The sequence below is a fragment of the Cricetulus griseus genome, chromosome X (genome assembly GCF_003668045.3).
Source record: "Cricetulus griseus strain 17A/GY chromosome X, alternate assembly CriGri-PICRH-1.0, whole genome shotgun sequence".
Taxonomy (NCBI): Eukaryota; Metazoa; Chordata; class Mammalia; order Rodentia; family Cricetidae; genus Cricetulus; species Cricetulus griseus.
The window spans coordinates 74,215,933-74,229,414 of record NC_048604.1 but is presented as its reverse complement, the minus strand read 5'-3'; the positions used below and the strand labels follow the sequence as shown (position 1 = coordinate 74,229,414).

Here is a 13,482-nt window from a genome sequence, read left to right as displayed (position 1 = left end):
TGAAGCATACCTGAAATCCCAATACTCAATAGGCTGCAGCAGAAGGATGATGAGCTTGAGGCTGACCTGTGCCATATAGTGAGTACCAAGGCAGCCTGTTTGATTGATCATAGATTTCAGACAATATCAAATAAATATGGTTACCAATATGACTGACTTTTGCAAGAAACTAAAGTCTACATGATATATAGGCAATCTTACTTTGTCTCAAAGAAACAATTAGGGCGTTCAAATTAGGAGTAACAGAGAGGAGAAAACAACCAAGACAGCAAGAACCAGTCTGTGTCCGAAGCAATGAAAGTTTGGAACCTAGAGATGATCACACTTTTTAAATCTCCACAAAAAAATGTTTTCATTTTGTTCCTTTCACGTAAGAAATAATAGAGAATAACAATGAATACACACACTTAATTGGATTATATTTGTCTTTATATTAGTGAAATTCTAAAATGAATTTTTAAATATTTATTTATGGAAAAAAGAGCTCAGGAACATAAAGGTGCCTAAATTCCACAAGAATCATGTTGTGAACCCCGTGCAGACAGCATAGTCTCTACATTGCCAGTACACGTAGAACATGCTCTGTATAGCACTGAAGAACATACAGATACCTGTATGTTTACCATCTCTCTCCCAAAGTTACTACTCAGACAGTCCAGTGGGTTAGTTCTGTGGAGAGCTGTCTTCATCTGCAGAGCAGAAAGCTCCAGAGTAGATCTCAGTATTGGTCAAGCCCAGTAAGTAAGTTTTGTCTCCTAAACAGTTGGGTCCAAAATGGCCAGCAAGAGGGCTCACCAGGTAAAGGCACTTGCTGCCAAGTCTGACAAGCTGAGTTTAATCCCTGGGAACAGAAGAGTGGAAAAAGAACTAACTCCAACAAGTTTCCCTTTGACGCCTTCACACGTCATAGTACACACACACACACACACACACACACACACACACACACACACACACACACACACACGGACACGGACACGGACACAGACACATATCTTTTTAAAGGAAGAAGAAAGTCACTACTTGAATGCCATAGATTGTTGTCCCACCTTAGTTTTCTCCTTCTGTTGGGTAAAAGTAAAAAATGAAAGTCTTCATGAGTGATGGCTTAATATCCTGACAGACACAGCCTTTGCTATTTGTGAACCTAAACAGCCATGAAGCTAGGCTAGGGATAAGGATATGGAGCCGTGGTAGGGCACTTGCCTACTGTGCTCTTGATTCTGGATTTCAACCCCATCACCATGGGAAAGAAAAATCCTATGCTTCAGACAAAAGGCAAGACAAATATCAAGAATGCCAGGGTTGAGTGTGTTGGTACTCACTCATCTGTTATCGCTGCTCTTGGGACATTGATATAGAAGAATCTGAAGTCCCAGGCTAGCCTGGACTACAGAGAAATTCTCTGTCTCAAACAAACAAAAAGAATGTTAGATCAAATGTTAGTTCTTACTCTTTGTGGTAGTTTTTAAAAATTAAGTGTGTCTGAATCTAGGTGTGATTTTTGGTTTTGTTTTGTTTTTTTTTTTTTTTCATTTTTCATTTACCACTATAGTCTGAAAGAGAAGATGACTTATCTAAGGTCACAATTCTATTTGATGTCACAGCCAGAAAAGTAGCACACTTGTTCTCCAAGTACAAATAAAAGATTTATCTAGTACTAACTTTTGTTTTGGTAATATTGGGATAATGTGGTAAATTTCCAAAGATGATTTCTACTGTGTGGCATAAACATATTTTGATAGATCAAGATATTCTACGTAAACTGGAGAAGGAAAAGATTCTCGTCTTCACACCATCCCGAAGGGTCCAAGGCAGAAGGGTGGTCTGCTATGATGACCGATTCATAGTCAAATTGGCTTTTGATTCTGATGGCATCATTGTGTCCAATGATAACTACCGAGACCTTCAAGTTGAAAAGCCAGAATGGAAGAAGTTTATAGAGGAGCGGTTGCTGATGTATTCTTTTGTGAATGATAAGTGAGTTTCTTTCTAGTAAGCTCTAAATGGTTAAATACAAATTACTACTAGTAATGTATTATATCTCAATAAACATATACTGAGCACTTATTGTATACCATGGATTATGCTGGTTGCTACAAAAAGAAAAGACTGACTAGGAAGCAGGAGTCACCATCAAGGGGCTTAAAGTATATGAGAAGAAAGGTTAGAAATAGGGGATAGAAAAAATAATGACACGGTGTTAAAAGTTGCTTTATCTTTTGAAAGGAACTTCACAGAATAAAGAGGGCTACTAAGTAAGACATGTGAAAAGAACACTGAATAAATCTCTGAAGAGATGAAAATGGCTAGGGTACTGGGCAAAGCTAACATTCATGGCAGCCTGACTGGTACATACAGTCCATGAAAGAATGATGCACAAGGAACTAATCCTTTCTGTGAGATCAAGTAGAAACAAAGGGAAGAAATACTGTCTTGGGAGGTAGAAAGTACAATTAGAAAGCTATGGCTATAGTGCAGCAAAGGGAGAAGGAAGACCTGAACTCATAAAATGTAGTAATGACAGAAGGAAACACAGTTACCTCTTGTTGGCTTGCTTTCAGATTTATGCCTCCAGATGATCCTTTAGGACGCCATGGTCCAAGCCTTGAGAATTTCTTAAGAAAGAGACCTGTTGTTCCTGAACATAAAAAGCAACCATGTCCTTATGGTGAGTACTTCTGGACAGAATTAAGTTCTGCATGAAGGGAAACATATGGATTCTTTGAATACTTCTCCTTTGAAGATTTCTCTTTCAGGCGAGAAATCTTGGCTTGCCCACTGTGTGCATGGAAATCTGTGTCTTTATGTACTCTCAGTTAGGGTACATAAAGAAACATCTTAGAAACCGCATGAGGAAAAGGCAGCTAGAATTGAAGGGGAGATTAGTTGTCACTTGTTAACATACCAAGTTGTCACATGTGAAAATGTTCTTTAGATGCCTAAGTCCTGAGTGATGTTACTAGGAGTAAGGGCAAGCAGAAACTAGATAGCCTATAGAAGCAAAAGGGTCAGTTTCAGAGGGTTGACCCTAAACAAGATCATGTTTCTCAGGCAGGTGACTATACCTTCTGTCAATTAATTATACCATTTTTTCTTCTGATTTGCACTGTGGTTACCTCCAAATTTCATTTTCATTTGTATTTCTAAAATATGTTTTTTTTTTCTTGTGGCCTTACCAAAATCCCCTGATACAATGCTTTTGAGCCAGCCTAACAGTGCAGCATGAACTGTGTGGTCTGAGGCTGTTTAGGATGCTTTGCGTTTGTTGAGTAATCACTTGTTGAGGGGCGCATTTTTGTTTTTGTTGTCTGCGACTCTTGTTCGAATCAAGAGTATTTTCATGCGCGTTGGCTCATTTCATCTTTACAAGAATCCTGTAATATAGACATGGTTATGGATATTGTTCCCCAAAGAGGAAAATGAGCCTTAGAAAATGGTCACTCATCCGGGTCCCACAGCCAGTAAAGTACATAGCTGCATTTGAAACATAGTTCTCATTGTGCTCTTCACACCACATCATTCTGCTTTCGGTCCCTCTAGGCTGCCTCAACATACAGATTATGCCTAAGAAAAGTTGTCCATCACCAGAAAACTAAGGCTAGTCAACTGCTCAGCTCTTAGCTCTTACACTGCAATTCCCTCCGAAGCTTTCCACTCTCCCTCTCCCCTCACAGTATGTGGTGACTCGTTGGTGTTGTCTGTCACTCATCTTTATGGAGTTAATTTTCTGCCTTAACTGTGAACAGTATAACTCTAACCTGTGGGACCAGAATGTTAGGACAATTTCTGGCACAGAGGGTTACACCACTATGAGAGAGAGTCTTACCCCAAGGCATTATTTTTTTTTCAGGCAAAAAATGCACCTACGGCCACAAGTGCAAATACTATCATCCAGAGAGGGCCAACCAACCCCAGCGTTCGGTGGCTGATGAGCTCCGCATCAGTGCCAAACTGTCCACAGTGAAAATAATGAGCGAAGACACCCTGGCTAAGTGTGGCACAGGGATGTCTACTGCCAAAGGTGAGATAACCTCAGAGGTCAAACGTGTGGCCTCCAAGCGCCAATCAGATCCCAGCATCCGGTCTGTGGCTGCCGAACCTGAAGAGTGGCTGCCCATTGCTCGTAAACCTGAGGCCAGTTCTGTTCCTTCACTTGTGACTGCTTTAAGTGTCCCTACCATACCTCCCCCCAAAAGCCATGCAGTGGGTGCACTCAACACCCGTTCAGCCAGCAGCCCAGTGCCAGGGTCCTCCCATTTTCCCCATCAAAAGGCCTCTTTGGAGCACATGGTCAGCATGCAATACCCCCCTATCCTGGTTACCAACAGCCATGGCACCCCTATTAACTATACTGAGCAATACCCAAAGTTTGAGACCATGGGGGACCATGACTACTATTCAGTGTTAAGTGACTTCTCCAAAGTGAGCATCAACAGCATGCATAATCATGAGTACTATATGGCTGAAGCAAACCAGGGGGTATATGTTCGGAATCCCAGCCTATGTACTGACAGTCACATGAGCCATACCAGGAATGACAACTACTCCTCTTACAACAACTTGTACTTGGCTGTAGCTGATGCCCATCCTGAAGGCACTTTGAAGCTGCATCGCTCAGCATCTCACAACCACCTTCAGCCGTTTTCCCATGGTTACCATGAAGCCTTAGCGAGAGTGCAAAGTTACGGTTCAGAAGATTCCAAGCAAGCACCCCACAAGCAGTCAGTCCCTCACTTAGCTATGCATGCCCAGAACCCAGCAACTGGAGCACACTCTAGCTGTTCTGGAGACTACACCATGCCTCCCAATGTCCATCCTATGGGGCCCTCCCAGCCAGGCCGTGCTCTGGTGATGACTCGAATGGACAGCATTTCTGACTCCCGCCTCTATGACAGTAACCCCATGAGGCAAAGGCGGCCTCCTCTGTGCAGGGAACAGCATGCTAGCTGGGACCCACTGCCCCGTGCAGCTGACTCCTATGGATACCACTCCTATCCCTTAGGTAATGGTCTCATGCAACCATGTTACGAACCAGTCATGGTAAGGAGCATGCCTGAAAAAATGGAGCAACTTTGGAGGAATCCTTGGGTTGGAATGTGCAATGATGCCAGGGAGCATGTGATACCCGAGGACCAATATCAGACATACAAGAACCTCTGCAACATCTTCCCTTCTAATGTTGTTCTTGCAGTGATGGAGAAGAATCCCCACACAGCAGATGCTCAGCAACTGGCAGCCTTGATTGTTGCCAAGCTTAGGTCCGCACGTTGACATAAGACTTACTCCTTTACATAAATATGAATAGTAATAATACATGATACTATAATTCTAATAAGTAATAATTTGTGTTATACTTTTAAAATTACAGAGTGTTTCTATCATTTTAGCACATAACAACTCTGTGAGGTAGATCTTGGGACCATCTAATTTTATAGAGAAGGAAACTGAAGTTTGACGAGATTAGCTGACCTGCCAAGGTCACACTTCGAGTAAATGACCAAGTCAAGACACAAACCGAAGTTCTCTGGCCTAATGTCCCATGCCCTTTCCCACTGAAGTGTGGAGATAATGGAGGACAAAATCCAGGCTTTGCCTAAATGCAAGAAACCCCAAGGGATTTCATTACCATTGTTTTCTTTTTTAGTTTTTCTTTTCTTTTTTTTAGACAGGGTCTTTCCTTGTATCACAGGCTTTCCTGGAACTTGATATGTTGACCAGGCTGGCCTTAAACACACAGAGATCCATATGCCTCTGCCTGCAGAGTGCCAGGATTGAAGGCGTGTGCCACCACATCCAGCTACCAGTGTTTTCTTAGTCACACATTCCATATTATAAAGTATGAATCATCTGTCCAATTTAGAGAGCCAATACACAAGGATCAGATTGTATTGTGAATTAACCTTTTAAGGATTTTATAATAGAGATATTTAAAACTAAAAGTAAACACAGATTTTAATTGCATGAGTATCTGATCATTCAATATCTTTAGCCAAGTATAGGGTCACATTGAAGCTTCTAGAGATATAGTTGAACCCTCCTCTTAGCAATTCTACTGCATGTATGAATTTATATATTTGGTTTGAGATGTGTTTGTATCTCTGGTATCAACTTTTTTATTGTGATAATAAGACGGCAAGCTCTATACAGTCTATAGTTTACACCTGTATAGATCACAAATACAACTTGATGATTTTGTCACATTTTACAGTTTCAGTTAGAATCAAAACTGAAATCACATGCCAACATTTAAACTTTGCTTTCTTAAGCACCAGAGTAAAGCAGCTGTATTTCCTTTACATATTTTACTTGACCACATTTATTAACCATTCTTAGCTTTCAAGTCTTTTCACCTTAGCAAATTAGGGGTCAGGCTGAAGCTTTCTATAGCTGAGGTACTCTTGAAGCGCATATTCAACATTTAGTATGTATATGATACACAAGTGCTAAAGATCTGGACCAGGACCAAGGGACTTTCTACCAGAATCTACTTCCCTTATCCCAGGAGGGATGGCATTTAGTGATAACTACCAAGTTGGAACTTCTGACCAATTCAACATTACAGGACAAAGTGTAGTAAAAGAGAGTGCATAGCCATGTATGACCACTCTCTCCTGTTGTCCACTGTTTGAGCAATAAGATCAGTCATTGGTAGAGCAGAATGCCTTTAGGAACCAAAACCAGGGTATTTATTTTCTAGGTTGCAAAAGAGCAGCTTCCCAAGGGGAAGTGCTTTGATCTGCACTTCAAATCCATGCAGAGGGTGCACTGGGGGTAGATAATTCTGAGCTGCATTATTAAGGAGGGTATGACTTTTGCATCAGGCAGCACCATTTGCACAATTTGAATCTTCCTCTGCATAGAATCATTTGTAGCTACATGCCTCTCCAAGAGGTCTTTATTGTTTTAAGATGCACTAAACGAGCCCTCCTTTCTGAATCCGTTGTATATTTCAACATTTTGAACGATGACCAGCTCGCAATTTCCGAGGCTGGAACTTACTAACTTCTACAGTCCTTTTTCATGAGAGTTGAGAAGGCCTGGCCTTGGCCTTTTGTTTCTTCATGAGAAGGTGTAATACTGCCTATAAATGTTTCTTACTGTGAAACACTCTGAATGTGAGACTGTAGTCAGGGTTGTTTCTGGTAGTTTGAATAATGGCTTATATGCTGCTTCCCAGCTTTCTCTCTGTGAAAGTTGACGAATAGTACATCTTAAACAACAATCACTTAGCCACAACTTTACATTTATCTCCTCCTACCTGCTAACTCTTCCATTCCCCAGGATACTGATAACATGTTACAATATGTTCTATCAGGTAGGTCCACACAAACTGACAATTGTCACTGCAGTGCTTCCTGTCTAACCCAAGCGTCAGGATACCTTGAATTTCTTGGCCCTTCTAAATCTGCCCCTTGACTAAATCAGGGTATTTGACAATGTCAGATTATTCGGATGCCTTTGTACCAATCAGTTCATATACCTACCAATGACACTGCAGTGTCCATTAGCTTCCCAGTTTACAGGGAAACACAGGGTTCAACTTGTCAGCTGCAATTCATTGGGAATATGTTCATGTTTAAAATGTGAAAGAATTGTAAGCTCCTCCCAGTAGGGGGAATTTATTGAGATAGCATATGTATTTTTTACTTTCTAAGAAAGGATTGCCATTCTTCTCTCCTTGTAAAATGTGTATGAACCAAAGCAGCTAAGAGCAATGCCTCAAATAACCAGAAATGACCTTTTGTTGATACAAATTGTATCTCTTTTCTCCTGATTGTATAGAAACAAATATACAAAACTCATCTTAAACTATGTTTAGTAATTAATTTTCACCATATTTGTGGCACTGTGTGTCACAGGAAAGTAGCCCGGGGGTAACGAGGGAGCTTTTATTTCCAAAGGGCAGTAGTAGTTTATAGACAAATACAGTTTTCAAGGCCTCTTTATTGTTAGATGAACAACTATTGTGTGTACAATCTGCAACATTGTGATTCTCTTTAGCCTATTAAATTTAATATGTCCTTATAAAGGGGATTTTTATAAAGTGTTGATAGTAATAAACCATATGTAAGAATCTTTAATGGAGCTGTATAATTATGAATGCATAAATCCAGTGTGGTTCTTACATTAGAGAAACATTTTTTATACCAAGATCTGCACACTTCTTGACGTTTCCATTTTGTCTATAATTATAAAAAAGCAATCAAAGAAGAGCATTGAGACCTCATTAGCACCCTTCATGGGGCTAAGTGTGTGTCCTTCCAGATACTTACCTCCAAGTACACAGCAGGGGTTAAGGCACAGTGTTCCGTGTGGTTTTCGAGAAGCAGCGGATTCTGTAAGAGGTGCTTTGTCATTTGAATTCCTTCACTGATTTTCTGACCTCATAGCAAACTTGTGCCTGTTCAGGCCTTAGACTTTGTAGATTTTCTGATTTTCGTTTTCTTGTTGTGACCTTATTATTGTTGTTGCTTTCATTTCCACCTAAAGGAGAAATGTGACTCTGGAGGGACATGGTCAATCCAGGGCACCCTTTCTATAAAACAGCTCAAAGAAAAAGGAGCCTTTTCAAAGGTAACATGGAACTACTGAACTCAAATAAGGTACCAGGTGTGGAAGGGAAAATGGCAGATTACTTATCAAAATGGTCTGTAAAACTTTTTGTCTAAGTAATGAAGCATATAGCATGATTTTTCTCCCCCATCTTAATATCTCAACTCCTTCTAGTTTCCAAGAGACTACTTCTCCACAATCTGCTTTTTTTTCATTTTGAAACAAATAACCTTTATAAAATAATTCAGTCATTCCTATCTATTGCTCTTTGTTCCAGTTTCCTTCTAACATGGAACAGTTCCTTCCGAAGAGGCTCTCAGTTAACATTCTGTCTGTGCTCTAAGCGTGCAGTTTGGAGGGCCGACAATTTCAATGGTTTGTTTTGCTCTGTAAACCAGGTTTGGATTTGCACAGGGAAAATAATGCCAACTTGTCCAAAGAGCCCCCCTCTCAGGTCTTCTCCTAACCTTTCTTTTCTTCCTCCTAGTTTGCTTCTCTTCAGGTATGAAACTGAGGAGTGCACAATCTTCAGCTGACCAAAATGGCACTAGTGTTAGTTTTCACTGGAAACAAAACCAGTTATCTCTAGACCTTGCTTGTCTAAAGTAGTCAATGCCTCTGTGAAGACTCTGCACATTTGATATCTACTGTATTATAGCTAGCTATACACATAGGCAGATTGACTATTTTTTAGTCCTGGTTTGTGTATCATTGAGCTATAGTAATTTGTTTTACCCATTTGTGGGATTAAACAGTATTGTTTAATGGTTGTAAACTTTTTATAAAACCACTTTGGGTTTCTTATTTGACCCAAATATAATGTAAGTCTCAATGACAAAATACAGAGCCAAGCTGAGGTGAGTGAAAATACAGCCAGCCCTTCTCCAGTTTTGTCTGCCCCTAGGATGCATGTGCAATGCTTTATACAATATGCTCACTAGCATGAATGTATTTACAACTTCTTCATGAGGTTTTTATTTGTTTCACTTCTAATTGTGATGCAAATGCTGTATTGTTGACAATGACCTGTAAACCCATTTCTTGCATAAACCATTTGTCTACTAGTCACTAATGGCTCTTTCTTTACGAACAAGAAAAGTCAGTGCACACACACTCCAATTTGTTCCTGTAATATTAAACACGTGTCCTTTCAACTTGCATTGTTAAATTGGATACAGATCCCCATCCCTTCCTCCCAGAAGGCATCTGAAATTTACCAAAATCATCTGATTTTTTTGTGTTTGCTTCTTATGGTTCTATGGGTCAAACCCAATCTTACAAACTCTAGGTAAGTATTCTAGCACTGAACTACATCCTCAGTCCTTAGTGTGATAAGAAAGAGCTTTGTTGGCTGGCCGTTGGTGGTGCATGCCAGCACTCGGGAGGCAGAGGCAGGCGGATCTCTGTGAGTTCGAGACCAGCCTGGTCTCCAGAGCAAGTGCCAGGATAAGCTCCAAAGCTACATAGAGAAACCCTGTCTCAAAAAACCAAAAAGAAAAAAAAAAGAAAGAGCTTTTTTTATATACCCCAGACTGGCTTTGAACTTTACACCGCAGACACAATTTATGTACGACCATAACCTCTCAGGTCTTCCGATTTTACCTTTCAATTACTGGGACTACAGGTGTGCTTGGGAAAAGAATTTTCTTGTTCTTTTCTGAGGAAGGTTTGTGTGTAGCCACTAGTCACATATATAAAACATGATATGCTTCAGAAAAACAATTCATTCAGTAAACATTTATTGATGGCTTATCATGTATCAGGCACTGTTTTATATTTACAGGAGCTGGCACCCTATGTGGAATTTTCATTTTAAGTGGGTTACCAATATTTATTTCCCTTTTTCAGATAACATTTGTGTTTGTGTACACACAAGTGTCATACATAGTAGATGTGTACAGCACATGCACATGTGTGAGAGCATACACCTGTGTGCACAGATGTGGAGGCCAGGAAACCTCAAGTGTTTTCCATTATTGTTCTCCACCTCACTGCCTTGAGACAGGATAGCTCAGTGCACTGGAATCACCATTTTGGCTAAGCTGGCTGCCTAGAAAGCTCATGGAGCACAGCTGTCATTTCCTTTAACACTAGAGTTACAGGCATGCACAGCCATGCCTTGTGTTTTATGTAGTTGCTGGGATTTGAACTCAGGTCCTCAAGCATTCTTATCTACTAAGTCATCTCCCCAGATCTTAAAAAGCATTTTCTAATCTATCCTGTTATATATGATCTAAGTTTCTGAGGTAAATATCCAGCAGATTAAGGAAATGGCATGATTTGCCCAAGATTGGGAAATTGATCCAATCAAGTAGTGGGGCATGGGCATACCTGAAACCTGTGTCATTAGGCAGCTTTTTCCTGTCTCCCAGTACATCTCAAACTCTATTTTGCATCAAAATATTCTGATCTAATCAAAACCATAGAGTGTGGCCTATTCTTCAACATTTGATTCACATCAGGAATGGGGTCTAATAATCTGGATCCATAATGATCCCAGATGATGTTCAGGAAAACACTTGATCTACACCAACCTAACAACCACTCTCTCTGTATCTCAATGCACTTTAAGGAGAGGGGACTAGTTTAGAGGCCTAAGAAATGTCTTAAAAGAAAAATGGGTTAAAAAAGTGTATGTACATAAATTGAGGAGGGGGGGGGGACACAGACCAAACAACTATTACTTCCAAACTAGCAGAAAATCTAATTTTTAAAAACCAGTATCATGTAAGGTCCCAAAACATACACAGTAAAGTGAGAGCTACTCTGATGTAGACTTAAGACTACCATGAATATGTATCCTTAGACCAGGGAATATGTATCCACACATTTACAAGTCCCTTCTCCACGTTTAATCTAGAAGTTTCTTGATGATCTTTCAGGCTTTGACTTAGATCTAGTATGTTAGGAAACCTTTAGCCCTTGAGGAGAGAGAGAGCACCATTGGAAAAAAATAACACCTTTGTATTAACCAATGCACAAGCCTGCTTTATCAACACCTGTTTGGTTACATGGAAAAGTCTGTTGTGCTGCTGGACTCATGGAATGCTTTTGAGTATAACAAAAACTAGACTAGCTCCCTTGAAAAGCAATATATCGGATCAACATTTACACATACACACACATATATCAATATATATGTACATATATACATAAATACACATACACTATATATATGAAGTTTGGTGATGAAAACACTTGTCTACCATGCCTGAGGCTCTGGGTACTACCCTCAGCTTGGAGTGGCTTGGGGGCAGGTAGGGCACAGAACAACTTGACTGGATTCAGTAACAGCATTTCAACATTTCTTAGAACTACTTACAGAAACCTCTCCTCTTAAGGTCCTTGGAAGAGGTCTAAGTAACTCTGACCTTCCTCACCAGGCAACTAAGGTCTGATACAGGATAGGCACTATGAGATAAGATGACCAAAAATTGGGTGACCATAGGACAGGGGCTGATCTCACTAAGATATTTCTTAAAGCTCTATGGCCACTGCAGAAGTAAGTATACTGTATCTTTTCCAGGCCAAAATGACAGAGAAATGACAAAGTATAACATATTCCCAGCTTTCAATTCCTGTTTGTTGATCCCTAAAGGAAAAACTGTATCCTCCTCCCACTCCTTGATACCTCCCGTCCCCACAAAGCCCCATGGCCCGGTTCTTTACTGGGCTCTATAGCCAGCTATGCCTCTTTTCTGGACCCTGATGCTTTCATGTAGGCTTGCCCACATTACAGGGGAAGAATGCAGAGATAAGTTTAAGGAGCCAGGCAGAAGGTATGCCGACAGTCTAGCTAGGAAAGCAATTAGAACTGGTATACTTAATAGGCCCCAGGCTCCAACAAAAGCCTTGTTACCATCTCCCCATTTATAAAATAGTCACAAAGTAAAGGGAGAATTGCACTGGTCTATCTCAGAAGACATATTCCCCGTCTCACAAACACCATGACAAAAATCTGTTTATTATTTTTCAAAACACAACAGAAAATCTGGGAGGAAGAATTCAAATTTCCACTGTGGTGGAAAGCTGAATTGACGGGGCTGATCTGAAGGGCTGATCTGAACTGTCTCCCAGGTTGTCCAGTTTGTACCATGGATGGACTCTGGACTGAGCTGTGATTATAGTGGCGCTGCAAGGACACTTGCATCAGGACAGCCATCAGAATAGCTGCAAGCCAGCTTTGAGCCCATGCAGTTGTCCCTGACTCCAGAGAAGGCCTTCCAAGTTGCCACCGCTGTTGCTGCTGCTGCTGCTAGAGTTGTTACTGCCTCCACAACAACTTAGGTTCAGAGTGCTGCAGAGAAAATAGGCAGTCAGTCAGGGAAAGGGGCAGCTCTAAATTCTGAAGGAGCTAAGGGAACTTGCCTTGTGTGTGCCTGTCTTTATAAAGAAGAGACAGGAGCTACCCTGACAAATGATTTCAGGTGACAACCAGGGGTGGCTCTGCCCCCGAAGGAATGAAAGAGTACTTCTCAAATGAAGCATTAAGCAGAACTGCAGTACAGAAACTAGGTTAAATCCCATGTAGAGCTGTACTGTTTAAAGGATAGAGGTCCTACACTTCAGCCCCAGGAAGATAGAACGGCTGCCTCAGTAGGGCCTCTTTCCAAGGTCCTAGAACTTAGGACCCAAAGGAACTGGACTGGATCCCTTGCACATCTAATAGCTAGTTAAGGGGCTCAATATGTGGTTTGGGATATAGAATTAATGTGTCTGAGGTACACAACTACCCTTTGTCTCCCTAACCTAGCTCAAAAACACTCTTGAGTTCCTGCTTCCTATAGATCACAGGGCCTTCCAGCTAGATGAGGTGCCATCTAGCTGAGATCTAAGCTATCAGCCTTCACTCAGGCAGATCTATAGTTATACTACTGTAGTTGAAAAAATTCATAGAGATTAACTAGCCCCACACATTCCCATCAC

General features: G+C 40.8%; 2 protein-coding genes across 4 annotated transcripts in view; one reads left to right on the top strand and one right to left on the bottom strand.

Annotated features, from left to right (window-relative positions):
- The window catches only part of Zc3h12b (zinc finger CCCH-type containing 12B), a 32,621-nt gene extending 22,997 nt beyond the window's left edge, over positions 1-9,624 (top strand). The window contains exons 4-6 of the mRNA XM_027431855.2: positions 1,746-1,980; positions 2,565-2,671; positions 3,854-9,624. Of these exons, the coding sequence (XP_027287656.1) occupies positions 1,746-1,980; positions 2,565-2,671; positions 3,854-5,274 (1,763 nt within the window). The 3' untranslated portion in view covers positions 5,275-9,624. The remainder of the gene's footprint in view (positions 1-1,745; positions 1,981-2,564; positions 2,672-3,853) is intronic.
- Positions 7,930-13,482, bottom strand: part of Las1l (LAS1 like ribosome biogenesis factor) — a 25,242-nt gene continuing 19,689 nt past the window's right edge. For 2 of the 3 annotated variants that reach the window (XM_027431852.1, XM_027431853.1), the window contains one exon: positions 12,500-12,853. In XM_027431852.1, coding sequence (XP_027287653.1) covers positions 12,718-12,853 — 136 coding nt within the window. In that variant the 3' untranslated portion in view covers positions 12,500-12,717. Of the gene's footprint in view, positions 8,488-12,499; positions 12,854-13,482 lie in introns of those variants that run through there. The other variant, XM_027431854.2, reaches the window with a different exon arrangement.